This window comes from Phalacrocorax aristotelis, chromosome 3 (assembly GCF_949628215.1).
Source record: "Phalacrocorax aristotelis chromosome 3, bGulAri2.1, whole genome shotgun sequence".
NCBI lineage: Eukaryota > Metazoa > Chordata > Aves > Suliformes > Phalacrocoracidae > Phalacrocorax > Phalacrocorax aristotelis.
Window position 1 is genome coordinate 51,570,013 of NC_134278.1, and position 26,694 is coordinate 51,596,706.

Here is a 26,694-nt window from a genome sequence, read left to right on the forward strand (position 1 = left end):
TTACTTTCAAGTCAGCTAGCAAAGCAAGAACTGCATATTGGTAGCTTAGTTATTATCCTGACAGGGTTAGGAGGCTTGTCATCTCTGTAAAGCCGTACCCCTCAGCAGGCTTTTTCTCTCCATCGTTCCTGGTAGAGATGTATGGTAGTCTCCTGAGAGAGCTCTTCGTGATGTGCAGATCCCAAAATTGGACTGGGTTAGGTTTGGGGTTTTTTCTTCTTTCTTTAAAAGGATTTTTATCTCCCCTGCCTGGGGCAGAAGCTGTATTAGAACCCCAGAGTATCATGTTTCTAAATCTTGGTTAGCAGATACTACTTTTGATATTTAAAATTTTTCAGCCTCCAAAATGCTATGAAGTGGGGAAAGGACTTCAAGATCTTTAAATTTAAAAATTTGAACAAACAATATCACAGGAGTTCTGAGGTCAGGCGACCATGACAGCATTTTTCTTGGTATTTTTTTGTAAAGATTTTCTTAAGGGAGCAGGCTGATATTACTTATTTAGCAATCTGACTGGAAGCAAATGAGAAACATAAATGTATCTGTTTATTCTGCCTAATAGTTTAATGCAGCATATCCTGCAGCTCCTAAGTGTGTCTGAGAGGTTTCAACGTAAAGCAGAGCTGTCTTGAATAAATTCCAGTAGATGAATGAGCCTGCCTTCATTTGTAAAGGGAGAGAAGGCAGGACAACCTGTGCTGCATTTAGATTTCTCACTGCAGTACAACTCAGCATTGGAAGTGCATCTTTTGTGATGAGAATTGTTTTAATGGGGCTTCCAATGGGATTGCTTTTACCTGGCATTGAGGCTTCCGGATGACCAGCGGGCTGAGGAAGTGCTGGATGTTGGGGGATGACTGGGGTCTGGCCTTACTGCAGTGATGACCTATTGCAGGTCCTGTTGCAGGTTGCGTTTGAAGCTGCTGGGGCAGGATGCCACCTGGGGGGCTGTGCTTCCTGTGCTGTCGTGTTGGTCAGCCCCAGAGATTATGTGGACTTTTTGTTATTCCTTTAGAGATCTACTGTCCAACGGTGGTCTTAGGTCTGCCCGTTTGGAAGCCAGTTATCCCTGCGTGTGCTCTTATCCACAGAGTGTATTAAATGCGTTGCCCTTCTTATGCAGAGGGGCAAATGATTTTAACATTGAACTCACAGGAGTGTTTGTGTTGCTTCCTGACAACAGAGCTGCCCATGTGCATGTTGCTTAACACAAGATGATGGGAAATAACTTACTCTACAATAAAATAGAATTGTAATTACCTTGCCAATGTGAGCTGTATCGCCATCCAGCAAGGCTTGGTCAGTGAGTACAAGGCAGCCACCCACGCTTTCTGCTCCGATAGTGCCCCATCAGCTCTTCTCCTGGGTGAATTAGACAATGAAGTCATAATCATCTGCTTTGTATTAATTAATGTTGCTACAGAACATTTTGCATGTGTTTTCTGCTGAATACATTAATCAAATCTATTCTCTGCTGGATATTTCTTTTGCTTAATGAGAAAGACATGTATGACTTCCCTCTTTACCAGCCTTCTAGTGTAGGGTATGAGGAATACTGTGAATATACACAGTCCATTAGTAATTCAATTTATACAGTCAAAACCAAATGACGGTTCTGCAGAGTAAGGATTAGACTGTACTGGTGATTTCCTTAGGTCCACATGCCTTTGTACAGGGCAGTGTGTGTTATTAACATACGCTGATCACAGTCCTGTATGGAATCGAGACCAAGGAGTTCACAGTTCAGTTCAGCTGTAAACATTTGGAATTGGTTGGCATCCCATTTGGGGAGATCAGGAGGACAAGGACGTTGTCAGAGAGATGAGAGACAGACAATCCTGTTTTCTTTTCCATTAAAAAAAAAGGAAAAAAGGTGGAAATATTCTAGTTAAAACAAAATTCAAGTCAGTAAGGCATTCCAGTAAGACACAAGCATATATCAGTCTATTCCTGGTACATATATAAGACTTTTGTAAGAGCTGCAGCTAAACTGGAGAAAATAGAGTAACTTTGTGTTACACTTTTAACAATTGGAATTACGATATTATGATTCTGCTTTAGACTCTGGGTCATTTGGGGTAAACTCACTTTACCAGAGTTTATCATGTAGACAGCTCTACAGCTGGAGCTGTCTAGGTGGGCATTCATAATATTTTTGAGCTTTTGCACCTTCTTCCTTTGGACACCGCCATACACTCCCCGTGACTCAGTGGCTGAGTAAATCAGCTGACTGGGGGCAGCCCTTTGGAAAATCTCCATGTCTTCATAAAACACATACTTCTTCCTTTTGCAGGGACATTCCTGTAGACTTCAAGTACATAGCTGAGCCAAGTATGCATTCGATGCCAGCCGTGACTTTGTCCCCAAATGGTAGGTTAACGCTTTACTGCCTTCTTGGGCCTAGTTTATGTAAGCATGTCTCGCCGTTTATATCTCTGTAACATTGCCATGTGCCACCGCACACTACACCCCCACCCCACCCCCCGCCAAGTCAGTTGTGTGCATTTATTCCAAGATTGGATTGGATCTGGTTTTGATTTAAAAGTCTTAAGAAGAACAAGTATGTCAAAATTGGGGGTTATATCAGGATGACTGTATCAATTTAAATTTAGACCTTCATCCAGACAGGGCAGAAGGACTTCTTCTTTTCATAGATCTACAATGTGCTCTTTGCTGTATTTAAAATATTAAGAGAAACAATGGTGGGAACTGACGATGGCTGCAAAGTACTAAGCAAGTTCAGCAGTCCTTGTGGTGCCACTGTTAAAGCAGAAACTGATGTTGTACATGATCCTGTTAATGTTGTTCCTTTCTGTTCTGAATATAGCCCAAATAATCCTTGCATAAGAGAAATCCCAAAGTATCTCAGTGTTTCTGTATGTTAATGTTTTACTGGTGTTTATGTTCTTCAGTTAGAATCAAGTTGAAGGAAGATAAAGGTTTAGTGCTTCTGGTAATCAGTGAAAATCCTTCTAACAGGACAAAATCTCTGTTATCTGTTTTGGCCAAAATTAAACGGCTTTAGTGTCAACATTGAAGTGTTGCCAGATTTACAGTTAACAGTCCCATTATGCCGAGTAGAGGCTGATCATCTTGTTGGGCAGCTAACGCTTTCAGCCAGCTATCAGCATCAAATTGTATTTGCTTTGCAGTGTAAATATTTTATTCTTACAGAAGTGTATTTCTAATATAAAAAGGAAGATCGTAGAGAAAAAGGTAGCTACATTTAAAAATGTTAGCTTCCCAAGCTGGCCTGTTTCAGCCCGTTTCTGAAATTGAACAATTTGCTGTATTCTGACCCAGTTTTTCAGTTCATCTCATTCTTCCACATTGAAATACTGGGTTTCTCATTCTTTTTCCAGTTCTGGCTGGCCAGCATTTGAGTATTTGAATTCTGAGATGAGATAGTAAATGATGTTAGGGATGAAGTAATCATCTTTTCAGCTCAAGACATCACCTGTCACATTAACTAACATTATCTTGATCTACAGTAGCCCAATATCACACAAAACAAGTTCCTTCAGAATACAGATAGAGCCAGACATCATGCATCATTTTGGAGTTAAATGAGTCCTTTAAAGAAAAGTAAATTGAAGATTTTACAGATGTGAAGCTTTTCTGCTTAGGGGTACTGATTTATGAATCTCATCAATTAAAATCTTCCTCTTGAGCAATGCAGGAAACAGACCTTTTAAAAAGTAGAAGAGAAGATTAACATGCTTGGGGTACACACTTGATTTGTTTCTTTGGGAGGCTGAAGAAAATCCTCCGATTCCAAGCCAGTAGCTGGAAGCATGGTCAGATTTACAGTCAAGTCAGCGCATTTTATGTTATCATTGTTTGCATAAAACATTGGAAAGGCAGCGACCAAATGCAGAGTTCAGGACAGAAGTGTCTGTTCTGTGGAGTTCTGAAGCACATCATCACTGGATTCTCAGGCAGGAGTTAATGCACTGTGAAGACGCAAAATGAGATAGAGTTAAGATTAACAAAGCCTGGGTTTTTTTCTTTCACTAAAATATCTTTATTAAATTGTACTCCATTAGGACAGAGAATACTAAATATTTGCAAAAATTCATAAAGATTTTCAGACTCCTGAGTCTGCCTTAGACCTGTTTTTTCCCATAAAGAAAACGAAAGGCGACCATCTTAAAGTACCCACAAAACAGGTAATCAAATATATTGCAGCTAGATGGGGGTTTTCACCTCATCTGGATTAACTGATTACGTGCACCAGCAAGCTTACTCAGTAGCTTAAGAATTTATCAGTAAGTCAGTGGGGTTATTGCAGCTCATTGTTATAACAGCCAGAGCTTTTCTAGAGTCCTGAGTGCATTTTGTAGGAATAGGTGTCCTGAAGCCTGTCAAACATAAGGTTTTGCCTCTTGACAGTTGTACCAGACAGAAGCAATATCAGCTACCTAGAACCCTGATAGAGAATGAAAATCTGGGTCAGGACAGTGCAAGAAAAGTTACAAAAATCTGTTAAAACTTTCCAGTTAAGTCTGTTTCTTCAGATGCAGTGCTCTGATGCCACCTTTGTTTATTGCATTTGTAGGGAAGTGGTTGGCTTGCCAGTCGATGGATAACCAAATTCTGATTTTTGGAGCTCAGAACAGATTCAGATTAAACAAAAAGAAAATTTTCAAAGGTCACATGGTAGCGGGCTATGCTTGTCAAGTGGATTTTTCACCTGACATGAGGTAAGTTTTTGTGGGAATGAACTTCATCTTAAAACTTGCTGGCACAGACATTGCATTTCTTTTTGAACCCTCTGCAGCACTCATTGCTGCACAGCCATCTTATTAACTCAGCCCCAGACAGAGTTCTCTAGCCAAGCAGCAGAATGGAAGGTTTGCTCTTGTCACTCGACAGGACAAAGTTATACTCAGCAGCTGCTCTGAGCAACATTTAGAAGACAGTCCATGTAGTCCAGATTCCCTATTCTGCAAAGATGATATACACGGCTGGTAAACCATCTAGAGACTCCCCTTGTTTTCCCTAGCTCTGGTGCAGCACAGGAGACTTCCACTTCTGACTTGCATCTGGCTCTTCTTGTGCGTGGTCCACAGCACAGGGTTTATTGCCACACTGTGTACTTGTCTGGAATCCCGGGGATTCGGACTTGCCCAGTTTGCAGGCCTGGTGTGGGTATCCTCATTTACTATTCAGAGAACCATCCTTTTCATCCTATTTGCTTAGTAATACGCCGATACATTTACTACTTTATGTACATAAGATATGCATTACTGTAAAAACTGGAGAATAACATCAGCAAAACTGGAGGAAAAAGTGGAGAGAAGTGTCTATAAATTTTAGAAAAAACTTCTGGCACTTTCTCTTTTGCTGATGCATTCTCTTCAGTTCCAGGAACACAGTGTATGGTATAATCCCATTGCTTAGCGCATTTACTTCGCAGCTGATGAATCACCTTCTTGCAGGACTTGTGCGCTTTAGAGCACAGCATGAATGCTAATTCTTTGGTAGGTATGTTTGCAGACTGTCAGACAGGTGAAGCTCTTTTCCATTGCTCAGTGTAGAAGTATTGTAATAGAAGCAGTCTTCACACATGATACAGCTTTTATTTTAATCCTGTTAATATAGCTATGTGATATCTGGAGATGCAGATGGAAAACTTAACATCTGGGACTGGAAGACCACAAAACTCTACAGCAGATTAAAAGCACATGATAAAGTCTGTATCGGTGCAGTGTGGCATCCACACGAAACATCTAAAGTCATTACATGCGGCTGGGATGGTCTTATTAAACTATGGGACTAAAGAGGAAGCCACGAAGATCCAAAGGTGTAAGTCCTGCATACATCTGAGATTAGAATGAATTCTGCTGTAAGGATGGGTAGACATTTGTAATACTGCAGTTCTCAGCTAGCTGTATATACGCACTAACAAACGGGAAATCTTCAGAAGACACAACTGAAAGGATGTAGTTCTAAATATGACCTCTGGGTATGAGAGGCTGAGGTCGTCTGAAGCATGCAGAATCAAGTGTTAGTTTGTCACGTCACTGTTTGTGCAAAACACTCTTGTAAAATAAAACAATTTTAAGAAAAACTATTTTTGTGGTTCTGGCTGTCGGAGGTGTGGGGAGTTAAAGGAGAAAACCAGCAATTGTGTAACTCTCTTCCTAAGAAGAAATCTTTGATATCTACTACGGTAGAGCTGGAAAGGATGCGTTTGTATACCTGGTTTGGGGTGGTATTTGGTTGTTCCCAAAATACTTCTACTTTTATAGAACAAAAAGCCACTTGTGAAGATCTGTTAATTCACAGCAGAAGTGAAGAGCTAATCAGAAGCTAGCAGTCATCAGATCAACTGAATCAACTGAAGGCTGTATTAATAAACTCTGGGTTTCTGTCTTTATTTAACAATAGCATCATGCTGATCAGCGAGTTTCATCTTTGCAAGTACTCCTCAATTTCAATACTTTGCTTGTAACGACTGTGTTAAGTGTTGTTTTTTTCTCTTCCCATATGATGATGTTAAGTTCCAGTAAGCATGACACATTATTAAAAAAAAGTGAATGTCTCTTATTCAGTTTGGAATACATTGTATTATAAGCCCCCTAAACTTTTTGACAATTTAATGTATATACACATCTCTTTTTTCTCTTTAAAGAACTTATTTTTAATAAATCTTTTTATAAGAAATCTGCTTAGCTTCATTAATTCTTCTGCCGAGCAGTGTCCATTTAAAATATTTCTTACCATTTGCTATTTTAATTTTGCAGTTGTACCAGTGTTCAGATAAACCCATTCTCTTGCACTGTTCATACAAAACTAGTGCACGCTGAAACCAAGGAGAAAAAAACCCTTTCAACTCCCTCTCCACTCTCTTTTTGGAGCACATAAGGGAAATAAAAATGTGTAAGGAATTTATCCCATTGATCAGTCTTTAATTACAGTTTTGAGTTACACTATATTGCTTACTATAAATCCAATCACTCCTCATCAATTATAAACAATAGCAAAGGAATAATTGCCTTAATTGACAGCAGGATAGGAGCTGAGGCACTTCTGTAGATGAGATGCAAAGAATCTCAATTTGTGTAGACAGAAGGAAATGGGTTGGTTGTTTTGTGGGGTTTTTGTTGGTTTGGGGTTTTTTTGTTTGATTAACAGGACAGTTCTGCTCTTCCGAAGAGTGCTTGCTGAAGACAGGCCTCTGGGAGTGAACACGGAGGTTAACACAGTTTTAGACCAACTCTGTAAAGCTGAGCTTGAGAGTCTTTCCACTGTCCATTCATGCTGTCAGGTGGCTGCACCGAGGTTACGTGTTTGTGTTTACTTTCCCATCTCGGTAGCCTTGGCGTACCTGAAAAACTCCACACCCTCTTTTCACAAACAGCGTACTGGTGGTGACTGGCTGTTGCCATGCAAGTACTGGGGCAGGAAACGGTGGAGCCTGGAGTGGAGAGGAGAGAGCCGGTGGTCCGGTGTGTCCTGAGGATGGTCCCCTCTGCAGGGAGAGAAGAGGCTGTTCCTGTTTCTCAGCTCTTCAGGGTGCGGGTGGGAGTGAGCTGCTGCCATGTCGCAGCGGGTGAATTTCCGACATGGTTCTTTTCACAGGGAAGACTTGACTTCTGAGCAGGGAGTTGAGCTCTGGTGTGTGCTCTGCCCCGGGTGCCGCTTCAGGAGAACGTGGGCTGAAATGATTTAGAACAGGTTTTTTCCCTCAAATACATTTCCTAAATGGATATGTGGCAGAGTGCCCTGACTGTTAACAGCTTATAAGTACAGGGAACTAGGGAGGAGAGGAGGAATAGAGCAGATACAGTCCTGTGAGAAGTATTTGTATATGAGCTTCCATATCAGAAACATCTTTCCCAAATGCTTAAAAGCCTTTAAATCATAATACACTGAATGTTTGGCTCTGTAATTGGTACTGCATTTTTCCATGTGTCACCTACCAGGTAGACCTTTATATATATCTATATAGATCTACACACACAAGTGTATATATAACTACAAAAATAAGTGTATAAACTTTAGTAGTAATATACTGAGTGTTGCCTTTGGGAACAAAAATAAGTGTTGACTCAATAAATTATGCTGGAGTTGATGAACTGGGATTAAGCATTTGCAACAAGCCCAGAGTCAAAATTCCCCTAGAAACTTTCAGATAAAATCCTTTGCCCCTCACAGCTGGTCACTGTGTTAATCTTTTGTGGCATTTATCACATCTGCATTGAAGCCTGCAGGGGAAATTTTTATGAGGATAATTCCCTCTCGTCGGCTTGAGAGTTGCAAACTCCAAAGCTCACATTGTCAGCTAGTTTGCTGTGCACGAGGATAGACTGTGTGTTTGTCGTGCGAGTCTAGACTTGTCTTTCCAGAAGCCACCTGGGAAAAGATTTCTTGCTCAGCTAATTAACTCAAATCATGTCCTTCTCTTATCTTCCCAATTTCATGTTTCACCAGAAATTAGTCTGCTACAAGTGTTGGTCAGAACAAGTCTAGACTGAGACCCCTAGGCTGAACTTGGTGTGTGAGCAGACGGAGCCAGGGAAAAGGCAGCACTGGGAGAAAAGGGAAGAGCATGTTTCAAGTTCCCCCAATTTATTCTCCTCTAACATTAGTCAGAGAATGCAACAAAGTGATTCAAGTCAAAAGGAGCTTCTTGGGAGGGCTGGAGGCAAGCGTGTCACGCTGCCGGGAAGGAATACGTGCAAGCTGGAGTTCCAGGTTGCTGTCACAGCATCATAATTTTGTTCCCCTTGATCATGCATCTGTAATTTTCAGAAATGATGTGCCAATATGTTACCACTTTTATTAATACCAATTACTTTTACAGTGGTGCTTGTTCAGATAAGTGAACTATCTCCATCATTCTTGGAGTTCTGCCTGGGAAACTTGATAGTTCCTTTGGCCTTGTGCCATCTTTTTCTTGGACTTTTTTCATATGCGGGAGGGGAAAATATCCCACATCCTCATGCAACGCGCTGGTAAGAAGGCTGTCGTTCTTGCAGCAGATGGTCTTGGCATCTGTCTTGCACAGAGTATATAACTGTCCCCAGTAAGATGGAGCTGCTCGGTCTTTGCCCTCATTACGAGGAACAAATATCTAAGTCACTGTACATCCAGAAATGTCCAAGATTGTCTCATAAAAAAGCCAGTTTTTAGCAACAGGCAGACGTTCAATATATCATTCAGCACCATGGTCTTTAAAGGCTGATTTAAACAGTGAGCTTTGCGGATCTGGCAGCCCAGTAACACAATGTACTTTCTACCAGCTGGCCATTACAAAATCCTGCTCCCATTTGCTGGGAAGACTCCATATGACAAGCAGCCTGCATGAGGGAGAACATGTGGAGAGCGGAGGAGGGAGGGGAGTTTTGCTTGGAAGACTTTAAACAGTCGAACCTATACACCAGAAAAATCAGTTTCCAGGGAGGTTGTTCCTCTGGAGACTACTTAAGACTTGCTACCGTAGGTTGACTTCGCTAGCATACGCTCAAAATTTAAGTCTCATATCTTGCAGAAAAATATGTCTTTTCTGTCAGGCTTGCTGATTAAAAAAAACCCAGATACACCACAGCTGTCTTGCAGCACTCGGAGAAAACTGCTTGTGGCAGGGTTATGTTTACAGGAGCTCCTTGCAGAATTTAAGGCTTTTACAAACAAGTTGCAATGACTTTCGGTGGGGCATGGACCGCTAAACTCACCAGGTACTCTGGAAGTTTGACCTCAGACCTGTTTGTTGTCTTGTGGTATGATAGAACATTTAAAATGTGTTAAATGCTGAAGCACTGAGCATTTCGGAGGCTCCTTTTAGCCTGCTGGGGCTTCATGCCACTGGGAGGCTGCTAAAATGAAACCTTATTGCAGATGGGTTGGGTTTGTCCTTCAGAAGAAGAGGTTCTCCTTAGGCCTTGGGTATTTTTGGTTAGTCTGAAAGATGTCAAGACTGACTGAGCCTCCTTCTCTGATTTGGGAAAGGAAGACACGAAAAGAAAGCCTCTAGGGAGTCATTTCAGTAATAGGAACTTTATGGAGCTTCAAGACCACAGGCAGTTACCTGGACATGGTTCTGGGAGCTGCAAATCTTTCCAGTTCTCCCAGCATAATTACCCCACAGCTGGTGTCTTGCTCTAACTCACCAGCTAAACACCTCAATTGCGGAATAAGTGGTTTTTCAGTGGAGTTTAAACTCTTGCAAAGCAACATTTAAAAAGAAAAAAATGCAAAAATGGCCTGTGCTAGAAGAGCTGTAACGCTCTAACTTCATACCTTAGCTTGCACCAGGTTAATTTCCCCAGGCAGCTGTGACTTTGGTCGCCCAGGCTAGTTGGTTTTATTTTGCATCCGCATCCATGTACGACCTTGCTCCTTCAGGTCCTCCATATATACTCTGTAAAATGTGATCCCTTCCAATATTCCTTGCTCAGGAGATGAGGAGGGAAATCGGCCTCCGAATGAAGTCAGTTGTCAGGCCAGACATCTACGGGGGAGAGAAGTAAGCCCCATTCCCCAGAGTTTTCAAAACCTTGTTGAGTTTGGTCAGAACAGCTTCTCTGCAGCAAGCTCCTCTCTTTCCCTCCCATGGTGCTGATCTCTTAGGATTACCTTGGGACGGGGGGCGGGGGCAAGTCAGGTTTTCTTTCTTTTTGTTGTAATTCCTCCAATATTAAAAAGGTGGAATAACATTATGGAATAATATGTGTTCAGATGCTGAATTCTCCTATGTCTTGGGGCAGTTTTCCTTCCCTTCGCAAAGAAGAAGACAAATTAAGAAGGTGATTGAAGGCCTCTCCTGCCTGGCAAGTCAGTTTGGGAGGTCAGCACGGGGTTTGATGAATTCCCAGCCCCTGCATCATGGCTGCTCCTGGCTGGTGTCAGCAGAGAGGTGCAGATACTGCCAGGATCCTGCTGCTGCTGCGTTAGAGGTCTGCCAGCAGTCAGGTGCCTGTCCTCACCTCCCTGCGAGGGTGGTGGTGCCCAGGGTGGTGGCTCCACTCTAGATATCTGAAGGTGGATGCACAGGTGGGATTCACATCGTTTGGTTCTGAGTCAGAAATGGAATTTCAAATATAGTGGGGGACATACCGGCTGAGGCACAGGAGCATTTTAATTACTTACAGAAGTTTTTGTACACCACTGAACTTTCTTTCAGGAAATTGCTGAAAAATAAGCACATACATGGTGATAATCCACCAGAAAGTGAAGGGACATTGCATTGGTATTCACCGAGTCATTGTTTCTAGGCAGTGCAAAGCAGGCTCCCATTTTTCTCCTTGTGTGAGGCCCTGCCCAACAGGATAAGGGGTGTAGCACGGGGCTGTCTCTGCAAAGGTCTCTTTCTGAACCAGCTGAAACACTTTACAACAGGCAGGTCAAACTACACCATGGCCAGGGACTTCTATTTAAGGGAAGAGAGCCATTCGTTATCACTGGTGGTTCCCTTCAAGTGCTGGGCTTGCTCTGCAGATGCTGCCCCTGAAAGCCAGCAGAGGGAGGCAAGTGTGAATATGTCTCTGAATGTAGGTCAGCTCTGAACTTCCACCGGCACTAAACCAGGTCTCTACTGACTGCAATTAAATGTCACATTGTGTTAACAAGCAGAAAGGAATCAAGAGTCATTTCCTACTGAATAACCCTGAGGATTTTTTCAAGGGCAAAGGAGCGGCTAATGAAGCTCATGAAATCAAAGTTTTTGAATGAACCAGATGGTCTCAGCTGTTGAATAATTCACCAGAGAGAACGAGTGCTATTTCTTCAGGTGTGCTACTGGATAATATGTCTTCTTGGCATCTGCCAAGAAAGGCCAGACATATGTTCCCTTTGTTTTCTTTGATCTTTCGCAGTTGAGAGGCACCCGTGAAGAACAACCCTTCACAAGTCACCGATGGGCTCAGAGCCTGGGGCCAGACATGCATGCAATAAACATCAGGTTTTGGAGTGGGGTAGGAGATCAGACCTTTCTTTGGTCAAATTTTGGAACCTCCAAGGAAGCCAGCGTGGCATTCAGAAACGGACTGGTTGCCCTGGAGGAGCATTAGTGTCCTAACACATCCCCTTCTGTGCTGCCGTGGGCTCTCTATGGAAAGTCCATGTTGCAGTATTAACTGTGAGAGTCTGGGGCATTCAAATCTGTCACTGCTCTTCATCTTTACCAGGTCACAGGCAGCACCTGTAAATTCTGATTCACAAATGTGAGTGATTTATAAATCACTGTGTGATTCTCTGAAAGAGAAACACTGCCACTACACACAGGTCATCTCTGCAAAGATCCACTTTAGCCCCAGCTGAAACATCTCCTGGTGGGGGTGGCAAACTAATGCCATAACAACTCCACTTTGGGAACAAGACCTGGTCATTATGTCCACGTAAGCTGGGGTTGGCACTGTTGCGGCCACCATGAATGACCGGAGGTGTGGGGCGGTAAGGAGGCTCCTGGGCTGGGTTTCACCCGGTGCCAGGCTGGAGGCAATGGGCTGGCTGCTCTGGAGAGCTGATGCGGATGCCTGCAGGGAGTGCGGGCAGATGCCCAATGCACCTTGGGACCGAGGGCCAGAAGCCTTGGGGGAGAGCGGAGCTGGCCAATACCCGTAACAGTGACACTGAGCAGATCCAGGGTGGCAGAAGGTGCCAGGAGCACATGGTCAATGGCTTAGTATAGATACACAGCTTAGGAAAGGGGACAGGCCACTCTTCTGCAATGAACTCTGGTGCAAGCGCATTGCTGAGCAGGTTGCTGGAAGGTCAGTCCACAGACGCACATTTGCCAGCTGCCACCTGATGACATGGGATGATTTGGCCCCTGTGCGCCCTCCCTGCCCTGATTTGGTCTGGGCACCTTGCTGTGCTGCTCCTGGCAGTAGGAGTTTGAAGGATGAGTCTCACTTTCTTCCTCAGATGCTGTCAAGGGCAGGGCCCCGCAGCAGGTCTCTGGTGAGTCATCTCTCAGACCAACCAGAAGGAAAAAGCTTTACTGCATTGTCTGCAGGAGATGCTGGACGCTGTCAGACGCTCACTCAGGAATATTTTAGCAATGCCAGGACAGGTCAGCAGCCCTTTCTTCCTGCCTGGCATGGCCATGTAGTTATCAGTCTCCAGGCTGTGGCTATAATGGGAGAATGCCCTGGCCACACTGGTTTTAATGGTGCACTTGAAGAAGGGAGCAGCTACTGCAGTTTCTGTGCAGGGCTGATCTGGGAAGAGATGTGGAGTACAATGCTGGCACACGGTTACTGTGGGGCTCGCTGCAGGGAGATCCTCTCAGCAAGTTCCTTACCTGCTTCACAGCCTCTCCAACAGCTCCTCCCGGGCTGCTCCTGGGCACTGCAATGCTCCCTGCAAGGAGCCATCCCACAGGAGCAAGGCAGGCTCGGCCACGAGTGCCAGATGTGTGCGGATGTCCCCTGAGTAGCTGGTGTGGTTGAGAGCCAGCACGTAGCAGTAAACCTGGGCCAGGTGGATGGCTGGTGGCTCTTCAGCGCTGAAGCAGCAAGAGCCTGTGGACACCAGCAGTCCTGGATCCCTGCCCTTCTCTCAGCACTGTCCGTAACAGGCTGGTGATACCGCCTGAGCAGGGTGTACGGCTGGGACCCTGCAGCAGGCAGGGGCCAGTCGTGCCTGGGCATGGCAGTGGGTGGACACACACTTGCCCACCCGGCGTCCCTCAGTGCCAGCCTGTCCGCTGCGGCAGGGTCAGCCAGCGCTGGCTTGTGCCCCTGCGTGCCTACCTGGCAGCGCAGTCGTTAGGAGATGGGAACTGACTTCATTTGAGTCTCTCCTTTAGGTAAAAGCGATCAATAAAAGAGAAGGGGTAACGGCACGAAAGCAAGACCTCAGAAAGGAAGGCTGTAGCTCTGCTTTAAGAGATGCTAAGTAGAAAGGCACCGAGATTGCATAAAATAAGAGCTGTTCATTTTTCTCCCATAATATCACATAACTGCCTCCAGAATGATAAAGGGCTTTTATCTATCCTGTATCTGAGATAAGGTTTCCTTAAAAATTACCATAGTTATTGGAAACCTTTTCTTGCAGAAGATGTATTTGCTACAGCCTGAATTATTCCTGGCAATCCCGAGCAAGATATTAGCTGAGGTTTACTAAACTCTATAACTTAAGCAAAGAGGAACCAGGATTGACCTCCACTCCTTTTCTATAATTTACATATACATCACCATTTTTTCTTCAGGGCAATAAATGATGGAAGATCTACATCCCCTTGGAATTTAAACATCAGAAAGCAATCCTGCAATTTGTTTTTTAACCGCTATCTGTTGGTTTCTTAAACAAACGATAATAAGCCACTAGGCTACTTACTGTAAGACTAATCAGGAGGAAAAACCTGTGCAGTGCTAGAGTCCATATTTTTATGCTTTTTTAATAAATGAGAACTCACAACTGGGCTTTTGCCACCCCCTTATTTGAAAAACGGGAGCTGAGCCATTCTGCGGTGCAGTAGGCGGGATCATTCCAACCAGCTGGATACTGGTTTAGGAAATCCTGGCACCGTCTGCATTTTCAAGAATCTCCTCATGGCCCTGCATCATCAAACCACCTCGGTATTTAATGTAGGAAGGTTTGCAGCAAGCATGGCTGTCACAGAGAACGCATTTCCCACCCATTTTCAGAGGTCACGGTTCCCTTGCGTTGTGTATTACCTGGCTCAGGGACGGCAACATGTAGCTCGGCCCTGTGCAAAGTGCCTTGCCTAACATCTTGGACATGGGGAATCCAACACAGCAGCACTATGTCATCTTGATTTTGAGCGCCGCAGAGCTGAGGATGTGGTGGGCCCCACAGCACCCTGCTCTGGGTGACTGCAAATCCTCTTGCCCCCCGGCCCAGGCGAAAGGTGCAGGAGCAGCAACAGAAGCTATGTTTATACCAGGAAATCAAACGGTGCCAGGAGGTATTCCCCAGCCTCGGGGCAAACTGGCAAGGATAGCCCGACCGTGCTCATTTACTAAGCTCTTTCAGCTTCCCAAACAAGGTGGCTGCATCCAAGCTGTCCTTGGCTTGGGCTAAACTCCCTAGCTGTGCCTAGGAATTGTCTCAGAGAGTCCTAGATAGCCTGAGCCAAAATTGTACCAGGGATCTCATTAACCAGATAGCCATTTCCAGCGCCTGTGCGCGCTGCCTGCCACTGCTTAATTTACCAACGCAGGCACACCTGGGATCATCACCTGGTCAGTAGTCCTGGTCCCGCTGCACCGTCCACTTTCTTCCCCAAATGGGGTGTTTGATGTGCAGAAACCCATGTCAAGTCCTCTTAAACTGTAACTAAAGAAGTAGATGGATTTGTTTTTAAAAGGAAAATAAAATGGTGAAGCAGACCCCATACAATGCAAGGCACTGTCAGCGTGACTGAGAGGCAGTAGATTGAAAAACCAGCATGCGCTTGTTAAAAAAGAAAGGGTTTGACATTTAGCCACAAGTTAAAATTTCAGATGTGATTTGGAAGACTGATACAAACCTGAACGCAAAAGGGCACAGAGCTGGCTTCCTCAAGAGATTAAATCCTGCCCCCGTTTCCACCAGCCCCTCACCACCCTAGTCCCTCACCACTGAAGCAGGCAGACCTTTTTTTTTCTGCCTCTTCCACAGCAGCCGAGGTCTGTGGCCTCTGTGGCCAACATGGATGTTCAAAGTTGGATTCGCTGCCGCGGTTTCAAGCCCCACGAGGGGCCTTGCACGTCCTGGTAGGGAGGTGGGCGCCAGGGTCAGGGCAGGTGACCCCTCGCAGCCCCAGAGCAAGGGCAGTGGGAGGAAGACTGTCACCCCAGCAGGGTCACCCACCTGCTGGCCTCTTCTGGAAGAATGGGAGCTGACCTGAAGGGCTGAAGCAGTTTCTGCTGGGGAGAGCAGTCCCTGCCCACCCTGGGGCAGCAGGAGCCCTCAGAGAGGTAGGAGAGGAGAAAAGCAGATGCTTCCTTGGGGAAGAAGCCTCTGGAAGGTGAGGGGAATGGCTTGATCCACTGGTGAGGCAAAGCAGTGCCTCTCGGAGAAAGCTGACTCGCCTGGCTGGAAGGAAGACCTCCTACCCTTTTTTTTTCCCCTCTGACTGGTTGCTGAGATCCTGTGGGCATGTTGGGTCCAGTGCAGGGCCCTGCTCTGGGAAGGAGGGGATGAGGGAGCTGAGGCAGCAGAGAGGGTGAAAAAGGAAAGGAGGGTGTGAAAGGAGAGAGGGGAATGCCAGGATTACAAGAGAAGGAACAACACGGGGGCAGAAAGAGACTGGTTAGAAACACAACACTGGGCTGAAGCACACTAAAGGGAGGAACACTGAGCGCTGCAGAAGTCAGAAACCAAATGCAGTTACAAAAGCCATACACGAAAGACATGGAAGTGGTAACATCTTGTACTTTAATGCAAAGTTTAATGTCAAAATTCTTTGAAAGAGAAGAAAAAAACCCAATCTGCTATATATTTTTCAGGTCCTTAGGTCCTCAGGGAACGGCCAAGGCTGGCTCCTGGGAGTGCACTGCAGACACACCAGCCAGCAGAGCCCCAGCAGACCACGGCACCTGCCTCTGCCACAACATCTGCCAGCATCAGTGCAGACCTGGGGTCTGGCCTGCTCATGCTGGGGAGAGGCAGCCGGGCCAGGGAGGTGCTGAGGAGGTAGCAGGTGTCCAGGCGCAGTGCTGGAGAAGGCACACAGCAAAACATTCAACTAAAACCCCGAACAAATGAACAAAAAAGACCAGGTTTCACTTTCAGCTCTTTTAAATAAGTATCTCGCTAGATAAAAAACCATTTGCTACAGCCATTGCAAGAGTCATTTAAACAAAGCCATTCTTTGAGCAGAGGAACTAGGGAAGCTCTGTCTTCTGTGGCTGAAGCCTCTGGAGGGTGAGGAGGAGGAGTGCTGGCAGCAGCTTTTCCTACAGCTGAGACCCTCTGTCCCACCATCACCTGTGTGATAAGCACTGAACTCAATAGAACTAAAGTCAGAGCACGCAGAAGCTGTTGAATGAAACAGGTTAAGAACTTCATTTGGTGGTGATTTCTGCCTCTGACGAATTTAGCTGAAACTTGCCAGTGGGTTGGAGAACATACTGTTCTTGCCTAAAATTTGTTCCATAGGAAACAAGGCAAAAGTAAAGAAGGTGTAAATCAAAGACAATCGCTTTACAGAGAAGTAACACTTGACCATTTTGAGAAAGGCACCTCCTCACGAGCACTCTGCTGCCCAGGGGCCGGTGCAGCTCAGCGAGCAGAACATCCTGGGGCAGCCCCAGAGGGATGCCCTCTGTGCTGGCACACTCAGGCACGGGGCAGCCTGGGAAGCTGCGCTGTTAGCCACCCCAGACAAACCTTTACAGAAACCTCTGTTCTCTGAGACAGTGTACCTGCTGGCAAATAAATTGCTACACAGACCTGCACCAAGTATCTTCTAGTGCGGTTCTTTTGACAACATATAAAAATAAAAGCCAGTCCATTTTGTTAGCAATCACTGTGTGCATATTTAGCAACTTTAGCCAGTGACGCCAAAGTCCTCTTCAATAACGCTACGGGGCCAGATGGCTCACAGTCACACATCATAAATTCCTTTCTGCTATCTCCACCTTGTATTTACCCAGCTCAGTGTGTAACAGCTACTGGCATTGAAGGCTTCCTTTTTCAGAAACATCTGTGGTTTTGATAAGTCTTTGTAGGTATGGAAAAGCCTGAAGTCCTTCAGCTCCAGTTCTCGGAGCAGACTGTACCAGTACCGGACCACGGTGCTGTCATTGCCACTGACCTCAAACCCAGGCCAGTGGATATGCACCTCAAAAACCAGCTGTCCTATCTGCTCCACAACATCCTCTAGGATCAGGTTTTCCAAAATTTTCCACTCAGCGCTTTCCACATCTGCTTTGAGGACATCAATCTGCAACGAAAACATGAAAATGAGAGGCTTTGCAATTATTGTAACACCTGAGGCCAGGCTTGTCCATTTTATAATATACGTAATTGCTTTTATGTACAGTTCCTGTAGTGTTTTAAGAAAAAAGATTTAAAATCTCAGAACATCCTAGGGCTAATATGGACAGTAGGTGAAGTTTCGTGCTTGCCTGTTCACAGCCCCTCTCCTGCCTCTGACTCCTGGACTGAAAAGCTTTGTACCCCAAGGTGTCCAATGCAGCTGATCCTACAATCAAAGCATGTTATTGTTCCTTCACAAATCTTGTGGTGGCATCAAAGCTACAGAAAAAAGAAACCCACCTCACTAAGCAAAGACACTAAGGCATTACTGTTCCTTATTTCTCCATCACAAAATCCTGTAAGAGAACAAAACAGACTAACAGTGATTACTTGCACCACAGTAGAGCAGGGGCCTTACGTGCCAGATGCTACATGCCCCACACAAGCGCAAGAGAAGGCCAAAGTGAAATGAATACTATGAGCAGCTCAGGCCACGAGCTAGCCACAGCCAAGCTGCTCTCTGAAGCTTTTGCAGGCATCACTATAGACACTGAGTGAGGAGGACCAGTTCAAAGAAAAATTATGCAGGGTTTTAAGGGCAGCTCCTCCAAAGAAAAAGGGATAGCAGGAAAGAAGCCATGAAGTTGCTTGAAGGGAAAAATACGACTAACAAACAAGCACCTGTTTTAATTTTAGACCATTATTTAATTTTGTTACCAGATATTCAGAAAACCAACTTCTCGCAGCCCAACACAACTGCTGATTTTGCTTGGTTATTAGCTGGAGGGAGTTGTATACTTTAATTAAAAAAAGAGCATTTCATCAAAATTTCACACCTGATAGAAAACGATGACTGCAGTAGTGCTCACTAGCTGCAGAGCTCAAGGGCCCATGTTTCCCAGAGCTGAACAGGGGAAACTCCCCACACATGAAAGTGGGGTTTGCCTGTGCTGGTTCCACCTGAGCTGCTGCTGCTGCCCGTCTGCTCATGCTCAAGATGCACTTGAAGTGAAAACTGAAGACTCTAAATAGAGTCAAGAATAGTACAAAAAAAAACACCAACCAAACAAACAAAAAATAAACAAAAAAAACCCAAACCAAAACCCCAGGCTCTCTCAGCAGCCTACCCTAATCCTTGAGGCAGTGTCAGAAAAGGCACCTGTGCAGGTACAGGAGAGAAATTTGGGCAGGTGATGTAAAAGGATCGCCAAGGCAACTGCTTCCCTAAGCTGCGCCATCCCAGGACGCCTTGCTGGTGTCAGGCCATGCCCTGTCCATGCAGGCTGGGGTCCTGGCTTGTGGACCCCTCTGCCCAGGGGCACAGGGGAGGGGTTGTGCTGGGAGCACCCTGCCTGTACAACAGAACTCTGCTTTGCAGGGGCCGTAGCCAGAAACCACAGGGCCATGGCAAGGTTTGGGTGAGGTGAGCTGCCACGACCGTGTGGGGATCTTGCATGGCTGCTTCTTCAACTGTGCCTTGGATAAGGGAAATGCTGTTGGTTCCTCAGCTTCACCCACAAATGTGCATAAAGACCCTTCACCAATCTAAAGCCTAGAGAGCAGGGCCAGGGCTGTAAATAACTTGGGCGTCCACTTTCATAGGTAGGTGCAGTTGAGAGGAGGAAGGATGCCTCATACAGCTGTCTTGCCACATTCTTCCTCATCCCTAACCTGAGGTTAGGGATCAAAACCACAATGTCAAAAGACACTGGACATGAAGTTTTAAGAGTTAATTAATTAATTTCAAATGTTAACCCCATATGTCAAAAATAAATGACAGTAACTGTGTGGGCTTCCTACAGAGGGGCTCTTGCTTCACGGCAAAGGTCTGTTCAGCCTACCTGGACCTGTAGGACCAGCACTGATCACACCTGGATGCCCAAAGCTCTGCAGTCTGTGGCCCCTGGTTGCCTAAGGGTCAGACAGAGGCAGGTAGGGCTGGTAGCAGAGGGAAGAAACATTAAGACAAAAAGCACAGAGGTTGAAGAGGCTGGGACCAGGGACTGATGGAGAAGTTACCTTCAGACTGGAAGTTTGGGTGAAAGACATTTGGAAAAAGGAGTATGATGGAGAGCTTGGGCAGAGATTTAAGAGGCAGGGCTGAAGGTAGCGGTGGAGGAAATTCTAGTAATGAGGTACACACAGAGCACAGCACCAGCAATAGAGAGTGTTCTCCTTCCTCGGCTTTGAGAAGGGTCTTTGAAAGAGGGCAGAAACCAATGGAAGGTGAAGGGCTCGGTGCTTCCTAACTGCAATTGTATTACCCAGAGAAGGGAGACAAGAGGAGCAACAGGTCCTGGGCTGTTCTTGCTCCGAATGGGATAAAGGCTAGGGGAGTAATGGTTACTTGCACCTGTCTTACTATGACCTGGGCTGGATAATGCTGCTACTAGTGAGAAAACAGAGGTCATTAGAGGCAAACATGGTGAAGCATCAGAAGTGGACCAGCCTGGAGAGTAGAACTGAGATCTGAGGACCCTGTGCAAGGCAGCTTGGTGACATCCTCATTTCCAATGGGGTGGCCACATCTACCTTCCCTTGTTCTCTGACTGGAGGTCTGATCTGCTGAGGTACAAAGTGCTCACAACCACATCAGCCCTCCTCAGGGACTGTGCTCCAGCACTATGGACGGGCATGGGATGGCAAGAACCAGTAGATGTTAAAACGTTTGCTGTTTCTGGTCTCCATCTGCAAAACGAGGGTATTAACCACTGAACTCCCACTGCAGGGTACAAGGGTTGTGTCTGTGAAGGACTGCAAGACTTTTATGGGAGAAGCTGTAAAACACCACATTTTCAGAGCAGGACTTGGAGAGTGGCACTTGAATGAGGTCCACAGTCACAAACCAAATAATGACAAGCCAAGCCACTGCCTGTCTGCTCATTAAGGCAGCATTGTGCCTCCTCCGCACAGAGGGAGGCAGGGAGCCAGTGGAAAATGACCAAGGGATTATGGAATTAAACTCCGTATTGTGGCATGTCCGCATGGGGGGTGGAGAGGAAGGTTGCACGGACAACCTTAGCTCTGGTATTTCCTAACTTGACTCTGCAACAAAGAGCCTGTCAGCCTGTCCATACGTGGGTCAGTGAAACAGTTTAGCATAGCGCTCCTTTGGGTTCATGGGGAGGCTGAATGCAAATGCTGCTACTCATGACATTTCAGCTGAGAACTACTTCATGGCTGAGCTCACTTGTTTCCCTTTATACATTTAAATAGGTTACTTATTTTTCAGACAGTGACTTGCAGCTCTACCTGTAATGCAATTTTGTAGGTAGTTTTGATTCCGCATGGGTGCATTTGCCATAGGACTGTGCTGCTGCACTTCAGAAATCACAGATTTTTATCTTTGGGAGACTTTTGTAACCTCGAAAGGAGACACATTATTCAAAAGCCTTTTTTTTCTTTTTTTGCGGGGGGAGGGGGGGGATGGGGAGGATGGGAATGTTTCTAAGTGTTTGCTTTTGTTTTCCCATGATTTTGCTTTATGGCAACAGTAGGACATCTTTTTCCCATAGTAATGTCTCCAGTCATCATCTAGGCTGGTTTGTTTTTCTCTCATAACACTAACTGCTGCTCTGGCTGCTCAGCAGGTACTCCGCACACTCTGCGCTGTATTTGCAAAAATTATCTGAAAAGTGGCTGCTAACCAACGTTTTGGTAGGATAAAATGAGTTACTGCAATAACTGCTTAAACACATGCTGAAATGACCAGGAAAGAAACACAACACTAGTGGGGGTGTGCTGCATACAGAAACCAGAGGCTCTTTGTTACCTGTAGTGCCCCGTGCTGCTCAGAGACCCAGAGGGAGGAAGGTACCTGTCTCTACCCACCAACTGTTGTGACAGCCTTCCAGGCAAGGGATCCATCTCACCCCAGAGTCTCCATTTTATGCAACAGATAGGGTAAAATATGAACAGCAAAACAGCTTTCTGTTAGAGTATCTGAGGGAATAACAACTGTCCTGCTAACCCTGAACACAAGTTTTGTGATGATTAAACCACTCAGGAGATATTTACCCTCAGTGATAAGCTGCACACTACCGGTAAGAAATGCACAACCACCTTCCAAATGCCTTGATTCAAAGTGCCAGTGAACAGATTAGTGGACAAATCTATAAACTCAGAGCTCTAAATCACCTGGGAGCCCAGCTGGAGTGTGCTGCTGAGAGTAAACCCTGGAGGACAAAGATCTACAGTGCCTGAAGGTAAAGGATGGATGATGATTGCCCATTGGTTTCGAGCACCCAGAGACCAAGGCAAGTTCCTCTTATCTTCCACAAATCCTCTTATCTTTCACAAGCTAACTAGGTTATCACAGAGAAGTAAAAAACCTGCAATTTTTAAAATATTTTATCAGTGTTTAGCTCCCTTGAAAAAGCACTGCAGCATTGTACCAGTTATACTTGGAGACAAAAAAAGGCCTTTCCTCATGTGCAACCAAGCATATAAACCAGCTGAAAAAGAATGTGGTTTAGTTAGTGCAGGTTAACACATACTGTATGAAGGTTCATTTCTTCTTTTTAGGGTAATGACTTGTTACAACAATTGCATAATTTCCTAAAGCAGAGATCAGAGCTGTTTGCCTTGAACTACCAGGGTTAACGGGGATTTCAGGCTCTGCGCTGCCCCGTGGGCACCATTTAAAGCTCCCCGTGGAGAAGAGTCAATTGAGAGTGAGTAGCTGGAGGAAGCAATTTAGCTTATTACTTCCAGCACCAACTCAGCATGTGGAAGCTGCAGCCAGGAGAGGCAAAAACAGCAAACACGGTACAGGTCAGGTAAGGAGGATCCCTGCATTTCTGTGGGAGCAGCTCTTACTCTTTTAGTAAGCTGGAAGGAGGGAGAGCTGGTTACAGCTTTCAAGCAGAGGAGCAGAGCTCAGAACCAGCCTGTCCTCCTGAACCACAGTGCTGCACTCAGGATTTGAGGCTGTGAGAAATAACCCTCTGCTCTGGCTCCCTGATACTGGGTTACTATTTTGACATCAGCTGTACAGCAAGACAAACTCTGCTTGCTTACGCGTCAGTTTTTCCCCTCTCCACCCAAGTACAATTTTCTGTTTTCAACAGACAAAACTCTAGGAAAAGCTGTTTAATTCAGATTTGGTAGCACATGACTTTGCAGGTAACAAACAGGTTTCTTGAGTGTGCTTTTTTAAAATGTAGCTTCCCTCTTTTCCCACGTGCAACCTTTCAGCATGATACTTCCCTTACTTTCTTTCCTTTCAAAATGCATCCAGCCCCTCCTCACCAGCAGGCGATGGCTTGGATGTTGAGTCCCTTTCATCCCCTTTTGTTCTGAGCTGAGGCTGTAATTGATGGCAGACAGGATGCCACATAGCCTAACAGCAAATCACACTCCCAGCAGCTTGTGACTGCCTCTCCCTATGCTCCCTGCGATGATCAGTGGGAAGAGGAACAATCCTGGGTCTCTCTGAGCCACCCGGTGAGGAGATTGGGACTGCTGTGGCCACGGTCTGAGAAACACGGATACCAAAATCAAGGGAAAAGTCAATCACTACTGGTCAGTGATGTACAGCTCCAAATACCAGCAATTCTCCTTCAAATTACCTCTCTTCCCTCCTACTCACATTTACACCTCCCTCTGTGATGGTCTGTACGGCCAGCTTCAAAATTACTCTGGGACAAATGTGTCATTTGAGATTATTTTCTCCCAACGTGACAGATCAGGCACATCTTCAAGTATCTGCTTAAGGCATCAAAGCCACAAAGCCAGATTGGTGCGGTTGGGTGCTTACATGGTCTTTGGTCTTTTTTTACAGTAAAGGGCAACTGCCAGTTGAAGTCACTCATCCAATACACACATCAAAGAAGCAGAAAACCAGCAGTGGGTGCAGACAAGCTTCATTCCTCTGCTCTCACTGCTGATCCTCTGCAGCCTTGCAAGTGACAGAGAAGCCTTTTTTCTCCCAGTTTCGGTGATGTGCTTCCATGAAAGCGTTACACAGCAGGGGCAGGATATTAAGTCATTTTATTTTTACCACTTAAACTGGAGAAAATGTTTCAAAATCATATTAAGAAAACTTATTAACTTTCTCTCACGGCCAACTGTCAGTATAGCAACAGCTTGCCAGAAGCAGTAATAGCCCCAGAGAGACAAACATACCCATCCAGAAAGCCCACCCGGTGCATGCAGGAGGCATCAATCTCAGCTGAGTGCTCAGGAACACTACGGCACTTCACCCATACTGCCCCATGCTCCCAGCAAGGACCCACATGGACAAACCACGTGACTCCCTCCCACAGCTGCAGAGCCCAGGCGTGGGGGCGACCTGCCACTTCTATTCCTCACTTCTTCCCTTGGTCTCTGATGCTGAGACATTTCCCTCACACTCTACATCTGGAAGCAATTTCTCTCTGAAGACTCATTACAGAAAGAGCGACATCTGCCCCCCACCCCTGCCCCTCCAGTCCAGCCCAGTTAAGCAATGCCACTTGCTTAACTGCAGAGGCAGAGAAGATGAGGCCTTTTAGGTGACAGGAGGTATTCTTCAATGCCACCTTACCAGAGGACAAAATCTCTGGAGAAACAACCACCACCTGACTTAGGAGATCAGCACGGCCTGAAAGCCTTTCTCCCTGGCCACATTAGGCCAGGAGGCTGCAGGGTTTCACCTGTGGCCTTCTTGTCATCATGAACATCTTTCTTCGCTGTAGGATTAGTTCTTGACATCTTCCCATCTTAACTCATGCTGGGCACTGGACCAGCCAGAGATGGCAGCTCACTCATTAATTACCTTCTGGTCATAAAATAATACATGTCCCAAAGCCTGAATTGACTTTCAGACAGGTTTGATGGGTTTAGCTAGCATTAGACTATAATGACCTAAAACCTAGAGGTATTGTGCTTAACATCTTGTGTAGCTTGCTACCCAACCAAGACCAAGGTTCCTGTACAGTGACCCTGAGAACAAGATCTACAAGCCCTCAGCGAGGAACAGGCCGGCACTACACATAGGCAATGCTGAGGGAGAGGACCTTCCCCATACAAAAATCCTGGGCATCAAAGATCTTGGTTCCCCATCTCTTTAAACTGACACCAGTCTCCAGAGCAGGCAATGGGGACCTCACCACTAGCAGAGGACTCAAAGTTATGCTTCCTAAGACGAAACCAGGTGAAGAGCCACCATGAGGACATGAGCCCCCAAACAGTGACCTCCTCATCTGCTCAGAGTGGCAGCAGCTCATAAGCATGCATACCTGCTCAGAAATACTGTGCCCCAGCTCCCATTTGCACTGTATTACCTCTTTCAGTTTGAATGGCTCTTCTGTTGTACAGAAAAAGATAAAAACAGCATCCCCTCGCCATGTCCCTCAATCTGATGGCTAGATAACCCAAGTGGGAAAAATCCCACAAGGGAGCTGCAGAAACCCTGATCTTAAATTATTTATCAGTCTGATCATCAGCAAGAGCTCTGCTCACCAAAGCCCGTGCTGCAAACAGACATTTTAAATATTGCATTTATTCCACGAGTGGCCAACAGCCCAGGCTGGAAGCGCAGCTGCTCCACACGCAGCCCTGGCCGAGCGCATGAGTTGCTTTGCAAAGAGCGCATTCAGCCATCTAATCTCACAGGAGATGTCCTGCTGCCTGCTCCCCCCGCAAAGTGGGGGAAAATCCTTTCATTTCTGTTCTTTTGATCTTCTCTGCCAGACGCTGCTGGATGCCTGTGGGAACGGATGTTTACTCAAAAGAATAAAAGCCGTACGTGGGACCCTCAAGTCTCTTCATTAAAGGGGAACAAACATTTGCAGTCTGTTTGTGTTGCCCCAGCACCAAGAAAGGACAACGGGACCCACTCCGCACTCACATTAAGCTACATTATCCTGGTCTCGCTAAAGGTGAAAGCCAGCAGCAATACAACAAAAGCATCATAAGGGGACGAAGGAGCAGTGGGTGCAGGAGGTTTGCATTAGAGGGCAAATTGTTAAGCCACAATTGATCCCAGAGCCCTGAGGAGCAAGACCTGTGAGCGTGAGCACATGTGCACGGGACAGGGGGCTTAGGCTACTGTAAAATGGTTGTACACAGTAAACAGCATTTTGGCTGCAAGACCTGCTATTGTTTATTAATACAGTGCCCATGGGAATATTCAATATGTAAGTAATTGAAGAAAGGGCTAAGAGTCCCATCTTCAAAAAATGTTCACCACACCTTAAAGAACACCTCTTGCAGGGTAAGAATATGCAGCCTTGGTATAACAGAGTAGCTCCAATTAAATCTGGTGGAGGACCTGGTTCCCACCTGCAATAGGCAGTGCAATAACGTCCTTTAAGACTACACCCCTTCATGGGAATCTATTTGTTTCACTCCATTTCTGGTCCAAGGTGCCAAACTGCCTCTCTTCTGCTTCAACTCTGTCTACCCTGCTGATTGCTTGCAGGAAGAAAACTGTGCGTTCACTGCATGTTCCTGAAAACGTGAATAAGGAACACCCTGAACTGCTTGCACAACTATAAGATTCCCTTTGGGATGGGCAGCGAGGTGGGGAAAGAAGAGCTGCTGTGGCTTTGACCTCTGAATTTCAAATTTTTGAGAATGGAGGGATACCTTAAACTGCTGTCAGATCAAAAATGAGACCAGAAAGGATCTAGACACTAAGGTGAAAGCATTCAAACAAGAGATAGCTAGTTCCAATGACATGAATTTGTAAACAGTGACAGGAGGAGGGATGAACTACTAGGGACAAACATGGGGGAAAATTACATTTTTTTCAGAGAGCTCCTAAGCACTCTGGACAGGGCATTTATCTAAAGAGCTTGTTAATGTCAATTACTCCCTGGAAACTGTGAG

The 26,694-nt window shown here is 45.6% G+C and overlaps 2 protein-coding genes and 1 long non-coding RNA gene across 5 annotated transcripts in view; 2 read left to right on the top strand and 1 right to left on the bottom strand.

Annotated features, from left to right (window-relative positions):
• Positions 1–6,673, top strand: part of CDC40 (cell division cycle 40) — a 44,974-nt gene extending 38,301 nt beyond the window's left edge. Inside the window, exons 13-15 of the mRNA XM_075087433.1 lie at positions 2,294–2,370; positions 4,559–4,703; positions 5,605–6,673. Coding sequence (XP_074943534.1) covers positions 2,294–2,370; positions 4,559–4,703; positions 5,605–5,782 — 400 coding nt within the window. The 3' untranslated portion in view covers positions 5,783–6,673. The remainder of the gene's footprint in view (positions 1–2,293; positions 2,371–4,558; positions 4,704–5,604) is intronic.
• Positions 3,909–26,694, bottom strand: part of METTL24 (methyltransferase like 24) — a 62,186-nt gene continuing 39,400 nt past the window's right edge. The window contains exons 5-6 of one of the 3 annotated variants that reach the window (XM_075087442.1): positions 17,717–17,845; positions 3,909–3,953 (exon numbers count right to left, since the gene is read on the bottom strand). In XM_075087442.1, the coding sequence (XP_074943543.1) occupies positions 3,924–3,953; positions 17,717–17,845 (159 nt within the window). In that variant the 3' untranslated portion in view covers positions 3,909–3,923. Of the gene's footprint in view, positions 3,954–16,312; positions 17,846–26,694 lie in introns of those variants that run through there. The other 2 variants (XM_075087441.1, XM_075087439.1) reach the window with 2 other exon arrangements.
• On the top strand, positions 21,296–25,953 carry LOC142054639 (uncharacterized). The gene is made up of 2 exons (XR_012659633.1): positions 21,296–22,658; positions 25,555–25,953. It is a non-coding gene; the product is annotated as an uncharacterized LOC142054639 (long non-coding RNA).